Consider the following 27,746-nt stretch of genomic DNA (forward strand, 5'->3'; position numbering starts at 1 on the left):
TCAAGAAGCGGAGTGGGTAAATACATAAAAAAATCCAAATAAAACAATACAATAAACACAAATAAAACAATACAATAAAAGAGAGATAATACGAACATTTCTGCAGAATGTATAAAAATAGTTATTTCCAAATATACAAAAACACATGCAATAAGCATAGGTACCAGATTTTCTTGATTACACAATGTTAGCTAATGCTAGCTCAATCCAACGTAACTTAGACGTTACGTCGGGTTAAGGTCGATTGTATACTAATTCGCCATCTACGGAAGTTCGTTTGCCTAACACTATTCAGGCTTACCATCCTCACAAGCACAAATACTACATATCAGCTTTCCGCTTCGTGTGTTGGTAGTATTCATGTTTCTGTTGGCACTGTAACGCAGCTGTAAACAACCAGTTGCATAAAAAAAAAAAACGCCAGGCCTGCGTGGTAGGCGCAGCACAGTCCCAGCTAAAGCTAGAAGAGGGGCCTTTCAGAGCCTTTTTAAAACGCTTATTGGGTAACTACTGCAAGCATACTTGCTTGGTACCCACTAGGGATATATTAATAAACGTTTGGGTAGTAGGCCGTCATTCGCTCTGCTATTTTTCGTCATTCTTCCGAGAAGCGTGGTATCCGCTAAACACTTGCAAGGAATTTTGTGCCAATTGTCCATGCAGTGTCTGACGATGATGAGGAATTATGGTTGTAGTGGGTATGCACCACAGTTAATAGAAAAACAAGAACAAGCTTTTGTAATGGGCTGGAGCATTAGACGGCCCACTCGTTAGGCTAATCGCATTGTGCCAAGACTGGTTGTTCTTTAACTGTTTTAAAGCGCTTTATAAGTCGTATTAACGCAATTGCTTTTGTGACATCAAGCCTGCCTAAGGCAAGTTTGACAACAAGTCACAAGCACCGGTGCAGCTCAATGGTAGAATACTGAGCTGGCACCCAGCGGACTCGGGTTTGAGCCCCACTGTGCCATTGGTGCTAGGTCATGGCTGCCTAAGGCAAGTTTGACAAGTTACAAGCACCAGCGTAACTCAGTGGTAGAATATTGGGCTGGCAACCAGTGGAGTTGGGTTCAAGCTCTGCTTTATCATTGGTTGGCGTTTTGCTCAGTAAAAAAACTGAAAAAAAGGAAAGTTCCCTTCACATGCTTCGCATAACGTCTATTCCCAAAGTACGTGGGATCTGCCAATTTTTTTTATAGGAATAGTACCCGACGTGATTCAACTACTAGAAAAGATACGCGAAACTCGGGTCGTGTAGGTGCTGCAGTGTCCATATTTATCTTCGCAATATTAAACATGATTCAACATGACTCAACAAGTGCTGTAGCTAGCTATACTTTATTTGCGAAACAATTTACAATTATTTTTCGTGTTTGATCAGACGAGTAGCAAACTGTAGAAGAATATTTAATAAGTTGCATTCACGCACCCATTTTCATGCATTTTCAGTGCTCGTTATATTTCCCGTTACTACGTGCTTAGCCTGCAGGAGCACGTATACACACAGGTAGAAATCCATGCCACAACCTAAACACACGTAACTATCCCACGCAGTCGCTTCTAATGCGGACTGCTGGCCGCGCGCATAGCGGAGATGCCGTGCTTGACTCGTCCGTATGCGCTACCATTTCTGCATGGCCAGTAGATGTCACGCTGAATCTCGAAGAAGGCCCAGCCGCCCGTCATGTTTCCGTAGCGTGCTGCCTGAAAAGAAGTACAAGCCAAAATGTCACCGTAAGAGCAACGAATATTCCAGAAACGAATGGGAATATTATACAAATTTAGGCTTGCAGCTGATTCCTTTATCTTCTGATCTGGCGTTACTCTACGATACAATGGCGTTAGGCAATACAGGCGCTCAAAGGGGCGCTGTAGTATTCGTGCTGTCACTTCAACGTAAGCGCTTACAGCACATAACGTACAAGGGTATGATCCGCCTACTGAGCTCAGCCGAGGTAGCGCGAGTGACCGCGCCCTTCCACTAATTGTCCCCCGTTGCTGCTCAAAAGTTCCGACACCCCCTCCCTCCTCTGCTACCCCTTCATGCTCTTCCATCCAAATGTAGCCGTCCGGTGAGTTTCATTGCTGCTTGTTCGATCCCACCTGTCTATACCTCAGTCGCAAGCTTTCGCTCGCGCATAGAACGTACGACACGTGGGACAATGCTAATCATCGGACATCATACGGCTCTCATGGGAGTCACGGTGACGGCAAAGTTGCGGCCCACCAATCAATTGTCTAAAGGACATATCAAACTCATATCTTCACACTTTCGGACCTGTTCAGGCGTTGTGTAATGTGCTGGTTGATGACGATAATGAGGGCCTATTACCAGAGGTGCTTCATTGCAACACTGATTTACTCGACACATTTGCTCCCGCAAAGCCGGGCGCCAAAGGCAGCTCGTTGTGAATAGCAGGTAAATGCTTCTTTTTCGTGTGTTCATCGCAGAGCTTCTCTATTGTACCGTCCAACGGTAGAGGGTAGGGTAGGGATGTAAAAGAGCTCCGCTACTCCACTTCCTAGTAATAAAGAATCCTGCGTACGACTATGCTATCACCCCTGCTTCTTCGAAAGCCTTGCGGCGATTGAATGAACAAGCCTACAAACAAGCAAACACGAATAAACTAGCTACCGAACTAGCCAATTAACTAACAAAATAACTAATTTAAGAAACCGCCCAGTTATTTTACTGACCAAATGTTGAACCATACTAACTACATATTGTATTTTCCTTACCTTGGCATTGAGCGAGTTGACACTCTCGAACACAAGCATGTAGCCTCCGTGCGCATCGCGGTAGGTTATGGACTCGGACATATCGTCCGGCCAATACTGCGTCTTTAGGTCGCCCAGTGTTTCTCGACAAGTGGAGTCGATGTCGGTAATGAAGAAGTGATCGCATTGTCTTCTGCGCGGACCGATGCTGGGCGAACTCTTGGCGCTCACGTACACCATCACGGACATGGTCGAAGAGAAGAACACTCGCAGGCCGGGAATCTCGAGCTCCTGTAAAAGTCTCAAGGCCACCTCGGCTGTCTCCTGTACGTTAAAACGATTCGATGTCAGTAAAGAGAAACAGTGAATAATCCGCAATGTTTGAATCGAAATTAATATTAAAGTGATACACGACATCCCAGCGTTAGCAGCAATTTAATGCGTTACAATTTAATGAAAAAAAATCACAGCTTTGCCGCGAGGGTGAAGCAATGAACGCGATAGCAACAAATTGAAACGTCACGCGCAGAATGGAAAGCAGACCGAAACGTGCCCCGCGTTTCTCACGAACAAACGACGCACGAAACGTACTCACACGTACAGATGCACAAATAAGCGTCTAATTTGTTACTATGTTTTGTCTGAAAAGCGCGCGCTTTTCTCAAACGGAGACTGCATTGACTGCAGTGACCTTTGTGCACCCGGTAACTACAGCAGAATCTTTCCAGGTAAAGCCCGAGGTCAGCCAAGGCGTACAATCCTCCCCTTCTCGCCACCGCGAGGTAAGGGCGCGCGAGGGAGCATCGCTCCCCTTCTCTAAGCCGGGCGATAAAGCGTTCGCCGCCGTGCGATATGGCAACGCGCGCTCATTGCGCTATCTTGCTCGTAATGCTGAAAACACCATTCCCCCGGGGTGCCAGTGAGCAGCGGTAAGTGGTAGATATAAATAGCTTGCCATTTAAACAATGAAGGACATGCTCCGGGGTGACTTAGTGGTTAACGCCTCGCTTTCACGACACAGATGTCTCACGTTTGATTCCGCGCGTTAGAGTGTTTTTAACGCGATAGCGTTAAAGAACTCGTGTCGTAGAAAACCCGCCGCCGCCGTCGGCCCCGGTGGTTGTGAGTGAAAAATCGTCTGTGCGTCTGTGACCGAAAATCAAGTTACCAAGATAGCCGCGGGAGGCCGCTACTTGTCCACGCGTGCGTGCGTGATCACACTGAAAGCCGTGCATTCAAAGAAAAAAGAAGTGCTCAAGGTCACGGGGTGCGGTAGTTTCTTTGCCCTGCTACCCCTCCCTGCCTAGCTTCCAGCGCTTTCGTCGGGACGAGAGAAGAGATAATGCAATTGCAGCATGCGACAAACCTTTCTAACTCCATTCGCACTGGACGGATTCTTAAAATTTTTGCGGCGTGTAATTCGTGAGGCAATAAGCTCTTCTAGTGAATTCATTCCATGGTTATTTGGAAAAGTGTTTCAGGGCCCTTTTAACACATTTTGTTCGACAGGTGTCACGACGAAAACGAGCCCACTCGGCGAAAATAGAGTGCGCTGGTCCAATCTACTGTGTGCGCGTTTGTGTGCGTGCGCGGGTATGTAACAAAACATATGAATAAGTATGCACTTAGCAGTTGAAGGCTGCACTAGGGGCCGGATTTCACTATCGCGTTCACCTCTTAAAGGGGTGAAGCTTAGGGGTCCCCCAATTTTTTCCTGGATTTTTTAAATTCTTGCGTTTCCATATATATATATATATATATATATATATATATATATATATATATATATATATATATATATATATATATATTGCAACGAGCAAGGCTGCGTAAAAACACAGGTTATTATTCAAGAAACGTTAGCCGCAACAAGCTGGTACAGGCAGAAACCCGGCAAGCACGAGCCAGCAAGCACGAGCCACACACGGACGTCAACGTCTTCTTTCACGCTGGCACAGAGCCGGCGCCACTATGCTTCGGTACAATTACTCCCCGCGCAGAAAGGAGCCAACCTGGCGACCTAGGGAAAGGACACGACAAGGGGGTCATAGCACGGTTTGAGGCGTGATACGTGTACTGTTTCACGCCCACAGCAGCGTTGGTCGAAAGGTGGATCAATGGGCTCAACTTCATAGTTGACAGGAGATGTTTGCCGCACCACACGGTAGGGGCCATGGTATTTCGATGAAAGCTTCGGGGAAAGACCGGGAGGGGTAGACGGGACCCAGAGCCAAACCAGCATTCCTGGGTTATAGTGTACAGTAGACGCAGAGGAATCGTGGTCAGTTTTCTGGCGCCATTGGTCTTCTGCGGTAAATGAGCGAGCGAGTTGACGACACTCTTCGGCATAAGCAGCTGCTTCGGAAATGGGCGTCGCTTCGGAAACATCAGGCCTGTAAGGGAGAATGGTGTCCATGGAGCATGATGGCTCACGTCCGCACAGGAGGAAGAAAGGAGAAAAGCCAGTGGTTGTTTGTGGCGCAGAGTTGTACGCGTACGTGGCAAAAGGGAGCACTTGGTCCTAATTAGTGTGGTCGTCAGAGGCGTACATGGCAAGCATATCTCCAAGGGTACGGTTAAAGCGTTCCGTCATGCCATTGGTTTGAGGATGGTATGCCGAGGATTTCCGATGGACAGTGCGACATGCCTTGAGCAGCTCGTCGACGGCGTTCGAGAGAAACACGCGTCCACGGTCACTCAGTAATTCACGAGGTGCACCGTGTCGCAAAATCAGATGGTGAAGAAGAAAGGACGCAACGTCTTTCGCAGTGGTAGCAGGTAGCGCAGATGTTTCAGCATAGCGTCTCAAATAATCAACGGCGACGATAATCCACCGGTTGCCTCGAGGAGTGTTGGGTAGAGGACCATAAATATCAATTCCGATGTGGTGGAATGGTCTCGCTGTACAGGTTAAGGGTTGCAAAGGGCCAGTAGTGCTGTGAGAAGGTGTCTTGCAGCGTTGACATGTAGCACATGGCCGATCGTACTGGCGAACGTGCCTATACATGCCGCGCCAGTAGTATCTTAGACGAAGGCGAGAGTAGGTCTTGAATACTCCAGCATGGCCACACTGGGGGTCATCGTGAAAGGCAGCGTAGATGCCCGAGCGCAAATGACGGGGGATGACAAGGAGCCACCTACGGCCATCCGTCTCGTAATTGCGGCGATACAACAAGCCTTCATGGTCAGCAAAGTGTCTTGCTTGACGATAGAGGGACTGTGAAGTCGATTCTACCGAACTGTGAGAGAGGAAGTCGAGCAGAGAATTGATCCAGGAATCCTTGCGCTGCTCGGCTGACATGTCGGTGATGCTCAGCGATGACGAGTCGCAGATGGCAGTTGGTAAGCAGGTAAGATCAGGAGGCAGCGGAGAGCGAGATAGGGCATCGGCGTCTGAATGTCTGCGTCCTGAGCGATAAACAACACGGATGTCGTATCCCTGAAGGCGTAAAGCCCAACGAGCGAGACGGCCAGTAGGGTCTTTCATGGACGCTAGCCAGCAAAAGGCATGATGATCTGTGACAACATCAAACTGGCGTTCGTAAAGGTAAGTGCGAAATTTTCCTATAGCCCAAATGATAGCCAAGCACTCCTTTTACGTGACGGAATAGTTGGACTCTGCCTTCGTTAGGGTACGGCTGGCATAGTCGACAACGTACTCTTCGCAGCCATCCATGCGTTGAGCGAGAATGGCACCGAGGTCGACACCGCTAGCATCCGTGTGAACTTCAGTAGGAGCATTGGGATCGAAGTGGCGGAGAACTGGTGAAGACGTGAGTAGCCGGCGCAGCGTCGTGAATGTGACATCGCAATGGGAATTCCAGCCCGAGAGACCCGCGCTACTGGAAAGAAGCTGAGTTAGGGGGGCGATTATAGAAGCAAAATTGCGGATGAAACGCCGAAAATACGAGCACAAGCCTACGAAGCTATGGAGCTCCATCAGGGTGGTAGGCTTGGGGTACTCGGCAACGGCACGCAGTTTGGCAGGGTCCGGCGATATTCCTTCTTTCGAGACGACGTGGCCGAGAATTGTGAGTTTGGGGGCGCCCAAATGACGTTTTTGTGAAGTTCAGTAGCAACCCGGCTGCTGTAAGGCACTGGAGAACTTGTTCCAGACGGGGAATATGAGTTTCGAAATTTGCAGAGAAGACAACTATGTCATCTAAATAGCAAAGACAGATGTGCCATTTAAGTCCCCTGAGGACACTGTCCATCATCCTTTCAAAAGTCGCCGGCGCATTGCAAAGACCGAAGGGCATTACATTAAATTCATACAAGCCGTCAGGGGTCACAAACGCCGTTTTTGGACGGTCTGGTTCGGCTATTGGCACTTGCCAATATCCAGAGCGCAGATCCAGTGAACAGAAAAACTCCGCACCTTAAAGGCAATCCAGGGCGTCATCAATGCGTGGCAGGGGATAAACATCCTTGCATGTGATTTTGTTTAGTCGCCGATAATCTACGCAAAATCTAACGGAGCCATCTTTTTTTCGCGCGAGGACCACTGGCGACGCCCAAAGACTGTGTGAGTGCTCAGTGACACCACGTTGGAGCATCTCATCCACGTGTTTAGTGATGACGTCACGCTCAGCCTGCGAGACGCGGTAGGGGCGCTGACGAAGTGGATTATGATGACCGGTGTCGATATGGTGAGCGACAACTGACGTGCGTTCCAAGGGAGGTTGTCCGTGGTCGAAGGAGGCGCGGAAACGGTCAAGTAGTTGAATGAGCTGATTGCGCTGGTCTCGCATAAGCCCGGTGTCCACGCTTCGCGACAGAACGTCTTCGTCAGGTAGTGAGGGTGCGGTGGCAGCCGTGACAGCATCCACGGACATCGGCGTCGTATCGGAAGGGGCATCGAAAGGAAAGATGGCATCATAAGCGTCAAGATGCCCAATACATTCGCCATGTAATAAGGTAGCGGGACAACGGAACAGATTGCACACGTACACGGCACTGGAACCATCGGCAAGCGTTATGACGGCAAACGGGACGACAAGGTTCCGGCGACGAGCGCATTCTTGCGACGGTATAAAGAGTGCAGTTGAATCAGGGACGGAGATGCACAAAATAGGCACCGCGGCGACCGAAAAAGCAGAGATGACGACGTCAGTGGCGACGGTCACCTTTTTAGGTGAGCAAGGGAGATCTATGAATGTCATGCTGAACGGAAACAAAACGAGTTGTGCACGGGCGCAGTCGACAACCGCATGATTAGCGGAAAGAAAGTTCCATCCCAGGATGATTTCATAAGACGCATGCGGAAGGACGACAAATTCAACGATGTACAGCACCCCCTGAATCACAACACGAGCAGTGCATGTGGCAGTAGGCTGGACGTGCTGCGAACTCGCTGTGCGTAAGGAAATATCAACCAGTGGAGTCGTCACTTTGTTGAGTTTCCGGCATAACCCTTCACTCAATACACAGATAGCGGCACCTGTGTCGACAAGAGCAGTTGTGGTGAAACCGCCCACAAACACGGCAATCTCGTTAGGAAGCGAAAGTTGAGGCCTTAGAAATTCCGTCGGTGGCGCAATTCTTGCCTCGGGAACTGCGACTGTTAGTTTTCCTCCTGTGCGTGGTTGGAATGGCGAAGCGTGGGAGAATGAGACCGAAGACGGGGTGAAGGAGATTGACGTGGGCTGAAGTCTGGTCGACGTGAGCGGGGGTCAGGTGCATCAGGTGTAACATGTAATTCTGGTTGCGGAGGAACGTTGCCGGAATGTTGAGCCTCATTAAAATAGAGTCTACGGCGACGACAGTAGCGCGCGACATGCCCTGGAATACCGCAGTTGTAGCAGACGGGCCGGTTATCCGGAGTGCGCCAAGAGTTCACAGGTGCTCGAGGTGGCGAGAAGGGTTGATTTACCGGATGAACTGAAACAGGCGACTTGTAGTAGTTGGTTGCTGGACTGTATGAAGGGAGCGGCGGTTGGGCAGGAGGTCGGCGGACGGCTTCTGCATAAGTCAGCGGTGCAGTACCTGATAATGGGGACGTGGCGAAGGGAGAGCCTCGGCAACTTGCGTCTGAATAGCACGGCGAAGTGAGTGGTCCAGTGCTGTGGGGGTTTCGTTGATGGTGGCCACAAGAGAGAGCTGTCGAGCAACTTCTTCGCGGATGTACTGTTGAATTTGGGGCATCAATACGGTGTAGTCGGGGCCACTTCTTTTGCACTCCAAAGCAGAACTATCTGCTGTTTGCGTATTAGTGCGACGAGTAGAAATTCGCTGCTTGCGCAGCTCATCAAAACTTTGACAGAGCTGAATCACGGCCGTGACGGTTTGTGAGTCTTTGGCCACAAGCATATGAAAAGCGTCGTCATCAATGCCTTTCATTATATGCTTTATTCTATCAGCCTCCGTCATCCTCGCATCGACTCACCTACAGAGACCGATCACATCCTCAATGCAGCTCGTGAAGCTCCCACCGTTTCGCTGAAATCGTCCCCGCAGGCCAAGTTCAGCGCGAAGCTTGCGCATAGCTGGACGACCAAAAAACGAGGTCACGGTCTCTTTGAAAACCGACCAGGTGGAGATGTCGGCTTGGTGGTTGGTAAACCATAGGTTCGCCAAATCTGTCAGATAGAAGATGACGTGAGTCAGCTTCGCAGGGTCATCCTACTTGATAATCGCGCTGGCACGCTCGTACTCTGCCAGCCAGTCCTCTACATCGTGATCTTCAGTGCCGTTGTAGACTAATGGGTCACGCAGATGAAGTAAACCAGGGCACATGACAGGCAGCGACGTGGAAGAGGCTTGTGGGTGATCGACACGCTCGGTCATTGCGGAATCAGATGGTAGCTTACGGCTGCGGAGCTCCAGGATGTTACCCAGCACGTTTCCACCAAATGCAACGAGCGAGTTCACGTAAAAGCACTTGTTAATAATCAAGAAGCGTTAGCCGCAACAAGTTGGTACAGGCAGGAACCCGGGAAGCACGAGCCACACGGACGTCAACGTCTTCTTTCACACTGGCACAGATCTGGCGCCACTATGCTCCGGTACAATATATATATATATATATATATATATATATATATATATATATATATATATATATATATATATATATATATATATAGCATCGAACGCGTTTTTCGAAGGTCGTAGGTTCGATTCCTGCTCACGGCTGGCTATTTTTTCATCCACTTTTCTTTCTTCTTATTTACATTCCATTGGTTCTAATAACTTCCCCTGTACATTCCCTGACATTACTGTCTGTTAGATCTCATTAATATTGTGTTAAAACACGGAAAAACGAGCCCTTACGTATACACTTTTTTCCCTTATCAAGAAAGAAAAATCCAGGAAAAAAAATGACTCCGGTGTGCGGAATAGAACGTGGGACCTCCGCGTCGTGAATGCGAGGTGTTAACCACTGAGCCACTAGTTTTTTTTTTATTTTCTTGCCTCTTTCCAGACACTATGTACATAAACAATGCCGTTGGTCGCGAAAACAAGTGCTGAGAATAGACACTACCTATAAAATTCTTTCAGAGCTGTCGGGCGGTTCCACCCTCTACAACCACTCAGGAACAGACTCCTGTGTTTTCGAAAGTTGCACAAATATAGCTGCACTCTCGAAAGAACATTCTTGCGGGTCGTGCATCTGAATCACTGTGAAATACTGCTATAGGAGCCCGCCATAAACTGTGGAGGCCTGTTAACTATATTAAGTTAAATGTCAAACCATCCTCATTTTCAACCGGCAGAAATCTTACCTCGTAAGGGTCTAGCGGGAATTCCTTTTTGATTGTCCTCTGCATTACATCCCAAAAATACACTCCCAACCAGCAATGCAAAAAAACAACAAAAGTTGGTCAATAGTTTCTGGCTTCTTACTAATGAGACAGTATGACCTATAGTGTAAAAAAAGACACCCCGCTCTTCTGTAAATACCTTGACGTGGAAAGTGCCGATGTGAAATCTAAAAAAAAAGACTTTGTGGCAGGAGCCACTTGCCTTATTTTAACCCTATTTAGTGCGTCCTGCCCTTGACCTCCACTTTATATGTCCCGTACAATAGAACGGGGAAAACTGGATCAGAAACATCTCTGTACAGTTCTTTGCGTGACGCTGAAAATAAGTGCTCATTGGAAATTCTAACAGAAAAAAAAGAGGATACTTAAGATCACCTCCTTGAGATATCTGTGGACAGCGCCATTCTTATGGTCTGTTCCCACTACATATCCAGGTAAAGCTCTCGTGAGCATCAGTTGGCACACCTTACGCAGAAATGAATCACTCGCGTTTCGAAAAAATAAAAACCTGTTTATGAGGTGCCTTATCAGTAGGTGTGGTAGTCCCAAACCACCTTTCATTACACGCCCAAATAAATTAGTTCGACTGCATCGTTCCCAACTTGAGGCCCACACGAACACCGCGAAGACACGGTGGACATTCTGTATATTGACCCGCGAGCAATGCAACACCTGCATCACGTACCACAGTTTCGAGACAAACAACAAATTGCAAACCTTCGCTCTCGAGAACATTGATAGGTGATTCGCCTGTGACCTACTCGCCTTGGACTGAGTTATCTTGCCTGTTCTTGCCAATAGTCATCATTGTCTTTGTAGTGTTCTATTGGTACCACTAGGTACTTGACAGGTGACGCACCCCACTTCATATTGGCAAACAACTACGGTGTGGATGACCACTCTCTGTTCCAAAAACCCAAGCATATTACTATAAAAGGTGGCACCAGCGAATGTTGTGCAAACCACAGAGTTTCTTGAAATTAACTAGGGGGGACTCTGGCGCTCAGAATGTTCAGTGACCATCGGAATGATTGGTAGTACACGCATTTGCCAAGTCTTCGTACTTGCGAGCGGTGAATCGCTCTTGTGGCTTCGTTTATTGCTGTGTTTTGGGTTTTTTTTAAATAAAGAACAAACCCTTTTCAACTTCGCGAGCTGATTTGCAATAGTAAGCCTAAAAAAAATAAGGAGGGGAGGCGCAACCGCTGAACATTTGACGATTTTTCTTTCATAACCAAACAGCTTCAAGACACATGAACATACACGGAGCCAGAAATACGAAGATATGACAAATCCGTGTAGTACCCATTGTTTCCATGCTAAATGAAGCGCCGTGCGTTGCAGCTCCCATAGACACTAGTGCCATAGTTCCCTCTAGTGTATAGTTAGGAAACTTTATGGCGTACACAGCCGGTTGAATCTCAGTGGTACTGTTCATACAGACGGGGCACTTACCCAATTCGGTACATCGCCGATTTCCTTTGCTTGGCTGATCATGTATGCGTAGCAGGACCTGTACTTGGCAGCTAACGTTATGTGGGTCTGTATTATGACTATGTCGACGTTCCTAAGGGTAAAAAAAATAGTGATTTCATTGAATGTTTTTTTTTCTGTAGTGGCAGTGGTAGAACAACACTTAACAGTCGCGAAATTTACCTAAATAAGATTCGCTCAGCTAAAGTGCGTCGTTTTTTGAAAGTTCACTGGATTACGTACCTTGTACTGCCTCGAATTCTCGCAAACGCCTCGGCGTTGCTTGTTGTGACGAGCCACACGCCGAGGAAGGTCATGGAAGCACTGCTAGGTCCCAGAGCTTCCTTGAAGTGCTGAAAGATTCATGTAGAAAAGACACTGTTATTGCTGACGTATCTACAAGGACCAATAAGTTACAAGCATTGAAGAATGCAGTCAATTCAAGCGCACTGTAACCAATTTGTCAATAAATGATACCTACGTATGATGCTAGCAGTGCACCGCATTTTGCGTGTATTGTCAGCCCTACATGTGCGCCCACGCACGCACGCACCGACGGACGGACGAATGGACGGACGCGCGCGCGCGCGCCCGCGCGCACACACACACACACACACACACACACACACACACACACACACACACACACACACACACACAGTCCCTCCCTTTCTCTAAAATAAAAATAAAAAGGACGCCAAACGGGCCAAAACAGATTCCCGATCACGGTTGGTCAACTTCACGAGGAAAATTCCAGTTAAAAAGTTATGCAAGAACAAATGTAGGCATAGACATTTCGTTTCAGTGGCTGTTTCGAACGTAACAATATAACGCACGTTAACCGTTGACCGCGACTCGTGCAGACACATCATGGTCTTGCATTGTGGCATAGGATGTACGTTTCATGATTCCGTTTGCACAAATGTTGCGGCGAGGACGCTGGGGCGAAGATCTACCTTCCAATAAAACTATAGGAATGGACTACCATGCTATATGACTGCTTGAGAAACAGTGACAGACTTTCCATTGCTTTTCAGAAGTGTGATGTTCAACACATACTGTTTGAAGACAAAATACTTATAGAAACAGATACCCTTTGTGGCTATACAGCGCGTGACAATAGTTCATGCCGTATTGTAGATATTCGTGCAATTTCATGAGTGGAGCTCTCTAAGCTATTTGTGGCGCCGGGTAAAGAACAGGAATATTCCTCATTATGAAACCGTATATAGGTGCTCGCTTCGTTTGCTTCAACTTCTACTTAGCTCCTACAACACCTGTGCCGATTTATCCGGCATCAAATACAGAAACAATGACGACTAAAATTACATCACCTAACAAGTATTCACGTAAGATGTGTAGACACGTTTACCCTTACTTAGTATTACTAGTAAAAACCAAACCAAAAGCTTGGCATTACTAGTGAAACTTGATTGATTGATTGGATGGATATGTGGGGTTTAATATCCCAAAACCACCATATGAATATGAGAGACGCCTACTACCGAAACTTGGCTAGGGCGAACACTAGCTCCGCGGATTGAGAGAGAACATAGATTAACACGCTTTCGATTCCAATTTATTTCTATATATTGTTCACGACTTATCGCAGACACGTTATTGAAGCTTTCGTCACTATCGTTCTTTCGGTATAGAAGTGCCAATATTATTGTTGTTGTCGGGATACAATCTTTAACAGTGAAATATATTCCTCAAATAGTTGCGTCATGCAGTCTTCGCCCACCACGAACAGGATACGGCGATTAAAGACGCCGCGAAGATGCTCACATTGCAGTTTGTTCAAGTCTATCGTACTATGAAACGTTTTTTGTTTTTGCGAGCAGGGGCACATCAACGAATGGGAGCGTCTCGAGGTTATATCAAATTTCCAAAAGCAGCTCTGAGAAAAGAACGGCGCAGAATCTCTCCAGAAGTCATCGCGGCTATATTTAAAAGACACCGGAAGAGCTGCCATGCGTAATAACACAATATGTTGTCTACGATTGTGTTGATGTGGAACATCTGTGCTCACCGTCAAGACTGCTGTGAAGTGCCCAGGTTTTCGTTGGAAAGTAAGTTGAACGAGTTGAGGAAAAACCACCCACATTACCAACAAAATGGCACTCACCTGGAACGTCCTTCCAAACACGTCGTCGTTCAGGGAATAGTCGTGACTGAAACCAAGCATGCCGAAAGCGAGCACCTTTCGGACCGAGACCAGCTCACGCAGTTTGTCCGACAAGCTTTCGAGCTTACGCATCGTTCCTTCGCGTTCGCTTTCTTTAAAGGATGAGAAGCTGACACCTCCCTTGGTCTTGTCGGAGTGGGCGATCGCCTGCGGTGCGGAAAGTAGTTGTTTCCTAGAAGGCTGGACGGGCTTGCAAAGTGAATTCGCATCTCGGAGAAACATCACAGAGTTTTAGGCAGGTAGTGAACTTTATTAGTGTTTGTGTGGGTATGTGCGTGTGTGTTTGCTGCGCGTGTTCTTGTGTGTGTGCGTGTGTGTGGCAGAAAATAAAAGTGAACCAGTTCATCATGGAAATACGCAACATAACGTTTCCTAGCTGTAACGCTGCGTCGTAGGAACAGACTGTGTATCATATTTACTAGATTGGAAGAAGTGCGGATAGAATAAAAAAAGCGCAGACAACCGGTTGCTTATTATAATCTAAAAGATTGAAACTAAATAAAGTTCAATTTTTTTGTGTTGAGAATTGCTAGGGTTTTGCTGGTCAGAACCATGAATAATGAGGGATGCTGTAGTGGGGATTCTCGGACCAATTTCGATGACCTGGCTGGTGCTCTAAATAGTACCCAAATCTAAGTACATAGGCTCCTCTGCATTCAGTCCCCACGAAAATGTAGCAGACACAGATGGGAGTCAAATCCGCGCTGTAAAACTGGTTTTTATTTCTGTAAGACATTATATTAACCAAACTTTAGGGCATATGTACGGATAATTAGACATATCTTATGCTTTTTTCCTGCAGTAAGCTTCACTAAGCTTGTAATGAAAAAAATGACGAAGTGAGGAGAAGACAGAAGGCAAATCGCGTTAACAAAGACTGTGTGGGCGCACCTTCTTAAAAACTTCCCATGCGTGGGGCCCTCGGACTGGTTTCAAGTCTCCGCCAACTACGGCCAGCTCGGTGAAGATGGCGTAGTCGCACATCCCTTCAGTGATGGCGTCTTCGGCTGTGAGCGTCTCGCCCACTGTGCAGATCATCGGCTTCAATGTTGTGGTCATGGCTGCATACGATCAAGCACACATTCCTCTAGCCTCCATCACGTTCCCATCACTGCTGAATTTTCTTAAGCCTGAAATGCCTCATCAAACGCGACACGTGACCGTGACCGTTGGCGTCGATATGCCAACGCGAAATCAGGCAAAATGTCATCATCTAGTGATGACTAACCCTATGACGTCATTGTGACTTTACAGATCGTGACATTTTGTGACGTGATCGCGACATCACGCGATGCTGTGGTGTGGTCCCGCTTGAGCCACATATGGAGGTGCGGTAAAACCAAGCGAGGTGGAAAAAGCTTTAGTCTAGAAACACCAGACACCTAAGGCAGTTCAAAATTGCCTGTGTGTAAAGCTTTCTGGCTGGTGTATTGAAATCGAATGAGAAAAAAAAAGGTGTATTTCATCTTCTAGTCGTGTTAAGCAAAAGAACGCGCGAATTTTTCATTTCTTACACCGTATAAGGGTTAACAGTATAAATAATAACTGACTCCATAGAATGAGAACTCTAAACACTACAAAAACTCAAAATTCCGACTGCATTTAGGCTCACAAGTCGTTGTCGTAGTGCTTGTTGTCGTAGTGCTCGTTGTCGTAGTGATAGTTGTCGTAGTGCTCGTTGTTGTCGCAGTAGTTGTTTGTGGTATCACTGTCGGGGCTTTTGGGACTTGCGTGGTAACGACTTTTACGGTGAGGCTCGTCCTTTTGTCACTTTTCATGGTAGGCTCGGTGACAGCACCATTCTCGTCGCGTTCTGTATATATCAAAGAAGAAACAAGAGCCAGTCGCGCAAGGACTCGGGCTAAGATTCATCAAGTTCGCCCCTGATTCAGAACAGAGTTATCGCGGTATCGTTTTTTGCAGCACGTCATATATTGTGTTACTCATGCAGGAAAGCCAGACCGTGAAGCCTTGACCTGGAGTCCTGCGCGACTATGCACTATGATATATCTCGGGAATCGACTATGAGATTGCATAAAAGCTTGAACCATTTATTGGAACAAGAAAAGGGCAGAGCAGAAGAGCTACATGCTCATTCAAAGAAGGACTTGAAAGTTTTTCTTTTTGCAACAGGTTATTCGTGCACTAATTGCATACGTTTTTTTTAGCAGCAACGATTAAAAATGGTTCTTGGTTTGACTGCACTCGTTTCTAGAAAACAAAGCTGGCAATACATTTGTTACGTGTAAACGAATTGTTCCGTGCGCTGTTCAGAGTTCCAGCTATTTGGTAAAAATGGCAAGTCCTGTATGTCGATTGTATTCAATAAAAATATTGCTTTAAAGCACAAAAATATCAAAGGTTGTCTGGCATGGGAGTAAATGTTTTCATGAAATGTTTTCTTTTACATTGTATACGACAGATAACAGCCCAAATAAACATAGACTAAAGTTACCTATAGGTAGCATATACAGTAACTAACGTAGCCATGAAATGCAGGAATACGCTGACTATACAGTCATGACTGAAGCACCCTTGGCTATCGTTCTTTCACCGTCCGTGTCCAGCGCTGTTTTCTTTTTCCGTCTTTGCACATAGCTTCATAGCCATAGGGGAAAAAATGAATACGTGTTACAGCTAAGGCTATATAAAATAAACATGAATGTTGTATACAAGATACGTCGCGAGCTGTAATACTGGATTATAATACCCGTCAAAAATTATTCCTGAGCAAGGCTTATAGTGCTGCCTTACCCCGTATTCTAGAACGTCCCTTCACTCAACGCTTCACTTTCACTAGCGAAAGCCGATGGGAGCGCCATCTCTAGGCACGGCAATTAACTGCATATCAGCGATAGTCTGCTACGATTCTTGAGTAGCGCAGCGTCATTATCAGCCGAGCTGCGGCGCAGTGCTCAACTCTGTCACGTGAAGGGTGAAAGTCGAGTCAAGGAGCGTTTGTGAATACGGGGGTGAGTCACCTGTGAAGACTTACCTTTTCCTACGGCTTCTTGATTGTCTGAAAAAAAAAAGCAGGCCATAGATAGTTTCAGAGGCTATACAGAGTGGTGTAGCAGCTTAAGATCTGTGATCGCGTGAAGCTTAGCTAGACATGTTCTCATTATATATTACCTCCTGATACGGTGTGCTACCGTTTAGATAAAAAATGCGATATTGCGTGCATTGTGATGATACACGACATCGTTTTAGGTGCATTTGGACAGGATGGCGTCAATTCTGAAAATGATAATGCCTACTAACTACAACGAGATGGAATAAACTTATGAGTGCACTAAATTTTTCAATTTAAGCAAAACATGTTTAGCTGGCAGATGGCTAGTGTGAACTATAATAAATAAGTGAAACAGGTTATAGACACAAGGAGGGCTTTAAGAGAGGACAAATGTTCAGAAAATGGATCGCAAGCCAAGGTTGCTTTGTTTTGCGACTATTGATAATACCATTAAATTTACGCAGTCTTAGCTTAATGGTTTACAAAAATAAAAGATGCGGATGTCCTAATGTACTTACAGACTGTTACGGCCAAGATTAACGTCAAAATAAGAAACAGGAGGAGGCCAACAAATATCACTTTCAGGAACAACAGCGTTATGGACCTAGGAAAAAGAAAGGAAACATTTTTAGTGTGGTACAGACTACTTCATAGCAGGAAAAATGCACACATTTCAAGCGCTTACGTCATGCGAACAGCTCATTAAGTTATTAAAAGGTAGTGTGTCTGGGCAGCTTATAGGAAAGAAAATCTGCCATTAGGCTGAAGATGATGATGATAATGATAATACTGTAGAAACCCGATATATCGAACCTGAAGCGGATCATGTCACAATTCTGTATATAGGCGATGAGACATATGGAACAATCTATACATGAAAGTATATAAAGAAATTTTGCACCTATTCGACATGCACAATTATCTGTACATGGGATTGTCAGTATACATATTGGCTCTCTGCGCGTATTGCTGCATCTATTAAGCAGTGATTATTCAGAATTGTCGCCACAACCTTAATTTCTTTAGATATACTTGCTGCTCCTGCGCAATCTTAGTTGTGTCGATTCACTGCAAAAAAATAATGATAATACAAACATCACAATATACTTACCGCTTCCTTTGATCTAAAAGAAATGAATACCATAATTAGGAAAAGCCTGCATTACGGCCTACTCAAATGTCTATATGTCGCGCCTTGAAATCGGGTTTTTATATTCAAGGAATTCGACTTCTGCTGAGCAATAACAACAGTAGCAGTACGTTAAAATTGACGTCTTCTTCGAGAAGGTCGAGATGTTTATCAGTGCTAAACAGTTTCAACATTCAACATTGTTTATTTGCGGGAAAAAATTCAGAATTTCCCTGGGAGGCAAAGACTAAAGGCTAGAAGCCTAACGAGGTCTCACCCCCTATTAACTAAAACAGTCTGAACCAGTGGTATACATTTACACATCAGTAAAACGCACCTATACACATCGGTTACATATTCTACACGTATTTTACACATTTGATTGGTAGAAGATATTGACATACCACAATATATTTATTCTATATATTCAAAATGATCAAGCATTTAGAAGATGCTTTCAAGTCAAGTTTTAAGTCAGTGATCGGCAATCTTTCGAAGTGAAGGGCCTAATTTCATGAAGACGACAAGGGTGGGGGGCGCGTGGCATGTACATGGGGGCAAACAAGGGGTTTTGCAGGTGAAAAAAAACATGAGGCCGCAGGTTCAACTCTCGTTGACGCAGCTTTTTTCTTTCTTCTAGTCATGTGTATTTTTTGACGTCGTTTACGTGACAGAAATATGTTACTTAAGCCTTGTAGACTCCTGAATAAAACCCTTTCTTGTTGGAAAAATCATATCAGATATAAATCACGTTTTATTGTAAGCACGCACATTACAAGGCTGCCATTTACAAAGAGAAGTTATAAGTTCAAAAAGCCGCCCAGATCTTCCCACTTGGGAAACTCGAGTCAATGTGTAGCAGTGTGATAGAGGTATCGCGTAAAGATTGCGGAATTCGGTATGCTTTGGAATAGCTCAAGTGTTATTTCGTCTTTATTATTCTTAGTTATTGAATGAAGGAAAGCGTTGGCTTCAACGAGTGATAGGACGCCAATGTTGGGTTGTGCCCAAGGAGGATTAAAGAAAAATTTCTGGAGTGGAAGCTCCCGCAATGCCTTGCCAGCAGAAGTGAAGCCGCCTTTTGCCACTGCCAAGATGGCGGAAACATGCTCTTTTCTGATAGTGCGCACTTAAAGATCAAGTGACTTTGATACGTTATGTAAATGCTACGTTAGTTCTATATTAAAGGATAGTTGTTGCCGACGAAATAACACACAAACACAAGTACGGATGACTGAATCTTCAAAGAACTTTGCCTCCATTTAGAGGCTCACTACGAAAAACTAGTAACTTTAAGACGCACTTGAAGCACTATGTGACCCGAAAAAGTTCCCACATTAAACTCATTGGGCGTGCGAGGGAAACGCTTCGTTTTTAATCGCTGAACGGTGACACTTTAGCATGCCCCTAGTAAGATGGCCGCCATGGCCGCCATCTTGCCAGAGGAACGGCTTTACTTCTGCGCAATCATTTCCACTCCAGCAATTTTTTTAATCCTCCTTGGTTGTGCCGTACTACTGGTTGAAGGTACTGCTGCTACCATCGCATCTACTCAAGCCAAGCAAAGCGTCAAGTCAGCCGAAAGGCAAGTAAAGACGCACTTGACTGAATTCCAAACGCGCGATCCAGTGCCTACTTATACGGGGTGGCCATTGAACGGTTGCGCAGCGCGTATGGTCGGTTTCTTACTAGCAGACGCTGCCTGCGTCGGCCTTGTGAGACAAGAGAGGGAGAAGGGAGCGACAGTTAGCGTGAGACGCGAGCATGCGGCACGAGACGCGACACGCAAGCATGCGCAGTGGGGGTGTGGATGGCGCCGCCTCTGCACTTACAACTTTAGTTGAGGTTTAAACTGCCATTTAGGCATTCAGACAAAAGACACAAGGGGAGATTTGGGGGAGGGTGTTAGGTGGTAGTCGTCGAGGGCGCCGCATTGTACAGTCCCGCGGGCCTCAGGCTAGCGACCTTTTTTTAAGTTAATGTTTCAAGTGATGTAGTTTTCACTGTTCGCAGATACGTCTTTTATTTCATAGTACGATTTGATGATTGATATGTGGGGTTAAACGTCCCAAAATCACGACATGATTATGAGAGACGCCATTTCATAGTACGTGTAGTGACGAAATAATAAAGTATTCAATATGATGGTTTGTATGACCGCTCCCGACATCGCGCTGGTTCAATAAATGTCAAGACGTGCGTTACAAAAGACCTGCGAGCGCTCCTTATAGTATTCACTTCTTACTCCTCACGTTTTGGAGAACGCATCCTTAACGAAAATTATTTGATTCTATTCAGAGTTATATCGCTACTCATTTTGTACGTGTTTAGACAGTAAACAGTGTGTGAATAATTCTGTTAACGTTAAAGGGGTCCTGAAACACTTTTCCAGCATCGCCGGAAAAGGCTGCAGATCCGCAGCCGTTGCTCCCGAAAGCAAGTATAGGCCTAGCAGAGTGCTGTACGTGGTCCGGAATTTCTAACTCCCAAATTAACTACTATTTGCCGCGTCCGCACTATACAAACGATGTCATAAACCCAGATGACTGCGCCATTAACTAAAGCTACATGGCCGTTGGCCATCGGCATTGAATAACGAATCATTCTCTCAATGCTGTTGAACGGAAGGCCAGAGCTTAGTTGACCTGTGTGAAAACACAATTTTTTCTGGCCTCCTATACACTTTTCACTGTAACATAAACGTGGTGTGTGGTCAAAATAAAAGTTGATTGATTGATTGATTAGTAACTGATTGATTTGAGAATCATGAGATGCATATTTGCCGCGGACTGTGCGGTAAATCGCGACTCGAACGCGTACTCAGTCGCAATCATATTGATAAAACAACGTAACATGTTGCCCCCTTGTCATCATGCTGCCTTTTCATCTCTCGCGTAGTAGCAGTAAACAACTTTATTAAGGCAGCTGATGGTTTCCTAAGTGGCGAGGGCTGTGAGGCCATGCCTGGTTGCCACCTCGTCAGCGCGTACCTTTAAGCTCGATCGCTGTAAGGTAAGGAGAGTGAAAGCGCCGAAGGTGTGAGAAAAGTCTATAAACTCCACTTGCACCTGACGGATTCTAAAATTTTGTGGCATTCATTTGTTAAGCAATCAACTTTTTCAAGGAAGCTCTGCGGTGATTATTTGGAAAAGTGCTGCAAGGTGTCCACTTTTCAAGGGACACTGTGGAGTTTTAGACAAACTCGGAAAGCGTCGACTAACTATAGCTGAGGCTCCATTGCGCATGGGAGATGAATATTCATTATGCTCCTTTTATCCACACATAAATGTCTTGGATACAAGAACAAAAGAAGACGTACTCTGACTTATGGGACCCTAGTTGACGAATGCACACTCGGAGCATGGGCAAACAAATAATATCATACACTGTTTACAAACGCAGTTTCGTACAAGGTGAACAAAATGCATTATTCTACAAAAAAAGTGATAGACAACCAATATTAAAACTTAAGGAACATATAAGAAGTCTTGCAATAAGTATGTTAGCATTTCGGCTCCATAGCTGGTCCAGCCTGTAGCACCACGTGCAGCAGGAAACACAATTTCGATCAAAAATTCAATAGTAGCATCCTCCTTCTCTTTGCACTCTCGTGCTAGTCGGAGATGGGGCCCGTTAAAGTATAGCAAGTTAAAGGCATTCCCAAATTTCATGAACTCCGCGGTAGCAAAACATTTTGGAGGCCTAGCGTGCGTGGCCCTGTTACCTACTGGGCGTCGCCCCTCACCAGGATGGCGTGTCGGCACGCCGTGGTCGACCAATAACACTGAGAGATGCAGGGCTCCTTCAAAAGGGGAATATTTGATCAGCACACTGTAATGTGACTGGTCATGTAGGTGCAGGCACTAACTCTGCAGTGCTGAAATACGTAAATAATCAGCCTATTCACATTATAAGCAAAAACGTCTCGTGCGGGTATAGCTATAAAAGGAAAAAGAAGCTTACCTCCCCAAAACGTGTCGAAAGTTGTCCACGCCCCTGTAACTGATTTAAGAGTCCCGTTTAGAGTGACTTCCGCAGTATTTGTGCTCTCTTTCTGCATGGTCTCAAATTACGATTATAAACTGGTGTACACAGTCATTACATCAACCCGCAAGCCTTATTACCGCCCAACGACCACAATTTTTGAGGAAGCAGTTTCAAACTATAATTGATAAATAATGACATAAATTAGTATATTGGCTTAATAATATTCTCGTTATACTGGGTTGGCTTACCAATATTCTCCTTATAATAGGATCCATCTCATAGACAGGAGCACTTCAAGTATTTCATGCTGTATGAACAGATAAGCAATGGGATTTTATCAACGCTTTTATTGGGCATTGAAGTTACACATCTCAAAGTTTCTTTGGAGGACAAGTCGGCTTATTTTCACATTTTATTCTGTGTCTGCTCTGTCTGAATGTTCTTAGTTCATGGGATTTTCACTGCCTAGTCCAACCTCTATACCATATGATTGTGCTTGGAACGTAGTTGCAATTGCTATAAGTGCACGTTTTAAAAATACCTTACTCACCTTGAGTTGCCGGTTCTTGCACAGGGGGATCTTGGACTGAAACGAGCAAAGTGCGAAATAATTAAGTATAGCAGCGCTTGCCTCTCTCGTCCAAAGGTAATTAGATGCTTGTTTTGTCTGCAACAGCTTCCAATAGATGAACATATTAAGGCACATTTAGAATCAGGGATCTTCTATATTTGTCCCAGAATGTTTACTTCAAAAAAATTAAAAGACCACGAGCCTAATTCTGGTATGCCAGCACAACGCATTCGGGAGAAACCGTTTGAAATGCTAACTTACGTACATAACGTTTTACATATTACCAGCAGGTAACTAGTCGTGGTACAAATATTGTACTTTCAGGTCCCTACAAACTTGCTCTCCTATGGATGCACACGTGTGACTCGTGAAAGAATTAAAAATCCCGCGTGCACGAGCGTTGTTTCCCAAAATGTGCTACGCGTGTGGTGTACAACATTCGGTTGACCTGTGAAAAGGTATACATGGGCCCAACTGGCCGATGTAATATTGCTAGGTTGAGTGAGCATTACGCTTTTTAAAATTCAAATGATGCATTGACTGATTAGGGAGAGGGGCACTGCGATTAACCCCAGACCTGTAAATAGTCGTTTACATGGTCGAACGTGTGCATGGTCGAATTGAGCCCTGGCCCGGGATTGTCTCCAACGGTGTCACGGTGTGACGCTGTACCTTGAAGCGCTGGCACGAGAGACACTCAGGAGTCCATTATTAGGAATAAATACCACTCACAATGCGAAATAAAAATGCTGAAATCGGTGATTAGGTTTCATGTTCTTTTAATTTTTGATGTGATATAATCACCGCTTCTGGCCCGTTGTCGGTAGCTTTAAATAGCACTGCCAATGCAGATCACGGAGGCCATGCTGCAAGAAGCGTGTGCTCAAGATCTGCTACCCCAGGTGCCGCAACAATCACACACTCTTGGAAAAAAAAGTTACTAATCAGTTAGTAAACGCGTGTGCGTACTAGTTTCTGAAGTAATTTACTACCTTCGCAGCATACTTTTACTAGCCACCAGCTAGTAGAGCTAGTAACTTTAGCCGTTACTAACCAGGAAACCATTGTTAGTGTTTTGAACTTAGCAACTACTAAGCCACCTTCGTTGCCAGACCTTTTGTAGATCCCACAGTACATTTTGCAGTAATGGTGCCATCGTAAGCAATATTTAGGCAAGCTCTAGTTTTATTGACTACCTAGGAATAGAAGTTTCGCGCTACGTAATGGCACACACACTAGCAAATAGAAGGAGACGAGGTGATGCGGAGAAAATAACAATTTTCTTATAAATTTTGGGACTGCTAACCAGCACGCGGTGTGCGATCCCAAAGCAGGGGTACATATAGCCTTCAAGCTGCTTCTACAGTAGAAATTTGCTATGTTAAAGTCTTGAAGATTTACTTGTGCATGCGTTTGCGTGCGTGTTCTCGGGATCTGTTCATATGAGTTCTCAAACTCATATCAGCATATAAGTATGAAGACTCGTATCAGCATATGATATTCTTATATGGGCATATGATGCGCTCATGATGATGATCATCACCATACGTATTGTAATATGTGAATCTGATTTCTCATGTGATCATGTGGCCACTTCTCATAAGAATATTGCTGCGATGCGCACTTAACCGCATTATAGTTACATGGCATTGTTAGAAACCATTAAATAATTTATGAGGGCCGTGTCTGTTCGTTTTTTATCTTATACTTTTGTAATGGAATCATTTTGATATGGCAACGCACAGGCACATTTAACGAAATAGGCGTAAACCTCTATTTGTGGGGATTACTAACAGTTTAGTACTGGACTAAGCACTTGAGTCAGCACTATTTACTTGCTAACTAGGTAGTAAATTTCACTAACCTGCATTTTACTACCTTCTTTTTGCTAAGAGGCTAGTGGTTTATGTGACATGTGAATGGTTAGTATTTAGTTAGGGAATATGCAGACCTTTATTTTTCAGAGTACACCATTCACTACGAAACGTTCATAGCACGCATGAAGGCTCCCTAACTGTTCACAAGAACTCCGTCTGTTCTTTCAGTTAGCTCATTGACAAACATTTAGCAAATTATCTTGACAGCCAATGCCCCGATATCATTAGTACCCAATATAGCTCTTTCTTTGAACCTGAACCATCGAGTTTTGGCTTTAGAAGACTTTTTTATGTAATCTGAAAACCGGATGTGCTTGACTGAATATGCTTCGAATAAAAAGGCGAGATACCAATATCCACTAATAAGGTATGTACCTACCCACTGAGGACCGATACCTTTAATTGGGTAAGGGCTGATCATCACAGGAGCGTCTTCATCATCGTTAAAACAATAAATAACCATTTTCAACACATTGAAACTAGCACGAATGAAGACGACGCAAAGACGACATAGACGAAGACAAGCGCCTGTCCTTGTCTGCCTAGTCTTTGTGTCAGTCTTTATTTATGTTAGTTTGAATTAGTTAAAATACAGGACACAATAGTCGAACCATTTCCCCTACAGAAACAAAGAGGCAGACAGGTCGCTCACTCAGCAGCGGCGCGGGTGGTGGAGGAGGTTGGCTTGGTGTAGGCACCGCAGGCATTGCATAAGGATTCGGACCTGCCCACGCTGCCACAGGTACGTTGGCGGGCGCGTTGCCAGCTGCCGGCTGGGCTTGCTCTGGCGGTGGTGGAATACGTGGCCAGTAGGTCTCCGCAGCAGGGACAGCGGGTGAGGCCAAGCCAGGATTCGGAGTGACCGGCCATGCGGAAGCAGGGCCAAAGGAGGAGGCCGAGCCACGATTCAAAGGAGTGGCCGTCAGCATGGCAAAACGGGAAGCTGGGATCTTTGTCAAGCGTAAAGGACAACACTACCGCAGCCAACGAACACGTCTGTCTCTTCGGTACGTGCTTGAAATGCGTGGCACGTGGCGGTGGTGGTATATGTGCCGTCAGAAATTCGTTGATGGTAGTAAGGGTAAAAATTTCAATCGCCGACTATTTAAAGCCGCCATCCGTGTTAAAGAGATGCTGACACCAATTTTCAAGGTGAATTTATGTTGTCCTACAGATGTACTGCGTTTACTTCAGACAGTTTCGTGCAACATTGAAAGTCAGTAGGCGCAGATGAGCTGGACTTTGTCAAGGCGTACCCACTATAATCGACACCATCGTGAGGCTAACCTGTATATGGTTTCAATTCTAGGGACTTCACGAGCCAGTATGGCTTTTCGGGGTGACGTCACGCACCAAAACCGTTCAAATTGCCCCTTGGGCGTCGCCAAAAGATATTGAAAATGGTGTCTTGGTCATTACCAAAGGAGCCAGATAGCAGAGCAGCCTAGGAAATGTCGCACATTATGCGAGAAAGTCAATAAGTGAGTAAGTGAGTAAGCAGCTCATACCATATTGCGAAGTCAGGGTGCAGTATATAGGAACCGAACCCATAGGTTCTAAAAATATCCTGACATCACTAATTCAGGGTGCACTGATGTTTGCCAGCACATTATTTTTTTTCACTTCAGGATGTCTTGCTGTGGGAGTTCGTTATATTCTATTATTAAACGTAGCGCAAAGAACAAAAAAAAGAACACAAACACATTTTTTTACGCTCTTGAGGGCTTGGCCTTTCATTTGACAAAAAAAATCGATGGCAGCTGAATATTTTTGTGTTGGTACCCCTTTGAGTAGGATTGACAATAGGACGAGTCTGCATGGATTTATCATTTCGAAATGGTGCCATGGAATAAGGATTTGCGTTCTTGTGTGGTACGAAATGATACACATTATTTAGGTCGTGAAGGTCAATGCAGGTAGACGCGAGCGGCTTCCACGTGCTTTATATTATTTACTTGACCCAGCCAAGCACCTGGCAGTGCCCCACTTTGCTGGCATGTGCCAAGTAACACTTTTCTTTGAAGTGCTCATGACTAAGCCCTTTCGAATATTTTTTTTCTCGCACGCTCGTTGTTGTAAAAGGGGCTTATCCGAAAGAACGCACTCGCTCAGGAAATTGTAAAAGGTGATTTCTCCTTGCTGAAGTATATGAACACACCGTATATGCATGCCTCTTATAAAGCTTACACATTCAAAGAAATAACGCTTATGCTTCCTGGGAAAACCTGCTTCGACGAGACTGTGTGAGCGCTCGATTAATACTTGGAATAGTTTTTCTTAACAGGGTCCTCAGGAAAACTTGAACGTTAGTATTGCTTGCTTCAAGCAGGAGTCTTTTTTTCCTCCACAGCTTCGCAAACGAAAGAGGGTGGTACCTGTTGGGTACAATGGCTTAATGAAGTTGTACTCAGCCGGTTACAACCGGGCATGCGCCTACGACGATATTGAAAGATTGACAGAAAAAGTTTCTTTACCTGACTATCTAGCTGGCTGCTAAGGGGTTTATTTCAAATTGGGGGTCATTTGGTTATAGTCTCATTAAGCATTTCTCATTATTAACGTTTAGGCTATATTAAAGTAGTTGTGAATCGTTTCATAGGACTGTTCATATAAAGCTCAGAAGGACTTGTTAACGTAATCGAGGAAGCGGAAAGTCAAGTTTGATAATTCATACAGGTAGCTGTAGCCACGACTAAACTGTAGTGATGCCACATCAGAAATCTTGACATGGTGCTATTTCGAGAGTAATAATTGTTTATGCCTTGTGACATATCCAGGATATACTTGTTTGAGGATGTGGGAGGGCATAGAGAGGTTCTTTTAGGACATGCTACCACATATTAACGGCTGCCCCCAGTAGATAATTGTACTGATGCATAGTTTGAGAACATTGATGCATTCGTCTTTGTAAACACGTGCCATCTCTTATCAACCATCTGTTCACGTTCGTCAGCCATAGGTGAAAATGCGCGAAAGGAAACACGGACAATTATAGCACGGGACTAGCGCTAGCCCTGTGTCTATTTG

General features: G+C 45.2%; 1 protein-coding gene across 1 annotated transcript; it reads right to left on the reverse strand.

Moving 5' to 3' along the window:
* Positions 1–1,560: 1,560 nt before the first annotated feature.
* LOC142814091 (uncharacterized) lies at positions 1,561–25,714 on the reverse strand. The gene is made up of 12 exons (XM_075892031.1): positions 25,372–25,714; positions 22,822–22,857; positions 18,267–18,279; positions 17,674–17,759; positions 17,138–17,161; positions 15,755–15,955; positions 15,034–15,203; positions 14,083–14,289; positions 12,198–12,307; positions 11,937–12,048; positions 2,740–3,042; positions 1,561–1,704 (listed from the first exon to the last, which is right to left on the reverse strand). Exons 1-12 carry the CDS (start codon positions 25,646–25,648, stop codon positions 1,561–1,563), a joined length of 1,683 nt encoding a protein of 560 aa, XP_075748146.1. The 5' UTR covers positions 25,649–25,714.
* Between the last annotated feature and the right edge of the window lie 2,032 nt (positions 25,715–27,746).

The sequence above is a fragment of the Rhipicephalus microplus genome, chromosome 4 (genome assembly GCF_043290135.1).
Source record: "Rhipicephalus microplus isolate Deutch F79 chromosome 4, USDA_Rmic, whole genome shotgun sequence".
Lineage (NCBI taxonomy): Eukaryota > Metazoa > Arthropoda > Arachnida > Ixodida > Ixodidae > Rhipicephalus > Rhipicephalus microplus.

Excerpts from the sequence above, each read along its gene's own strand:
- LOC142814091 (XM_075892031.1), bottom strand. The coding sequence starts at position 25,648 with ATGCTGACGGCCACTCCTTTGAATCGTGGCTCGGCCTCCTCCTTTGGC. Across the intron at positions 22,858-25,371 it reads ACCACCCGCGCCGCTGCTGA|TCCAAGATCCCCCTGTGCAA; the intron begins GTGAGCGACCTG and ends TGCTCGTTTCAG. Across the intron at positions 12,049-12,197 it reads AGAATTCGAGGCAGTACAAG|GAACGTCGACATAGTCATAA; the intron begins GTACGTAATCCA and ends TTTTACCCTTAG.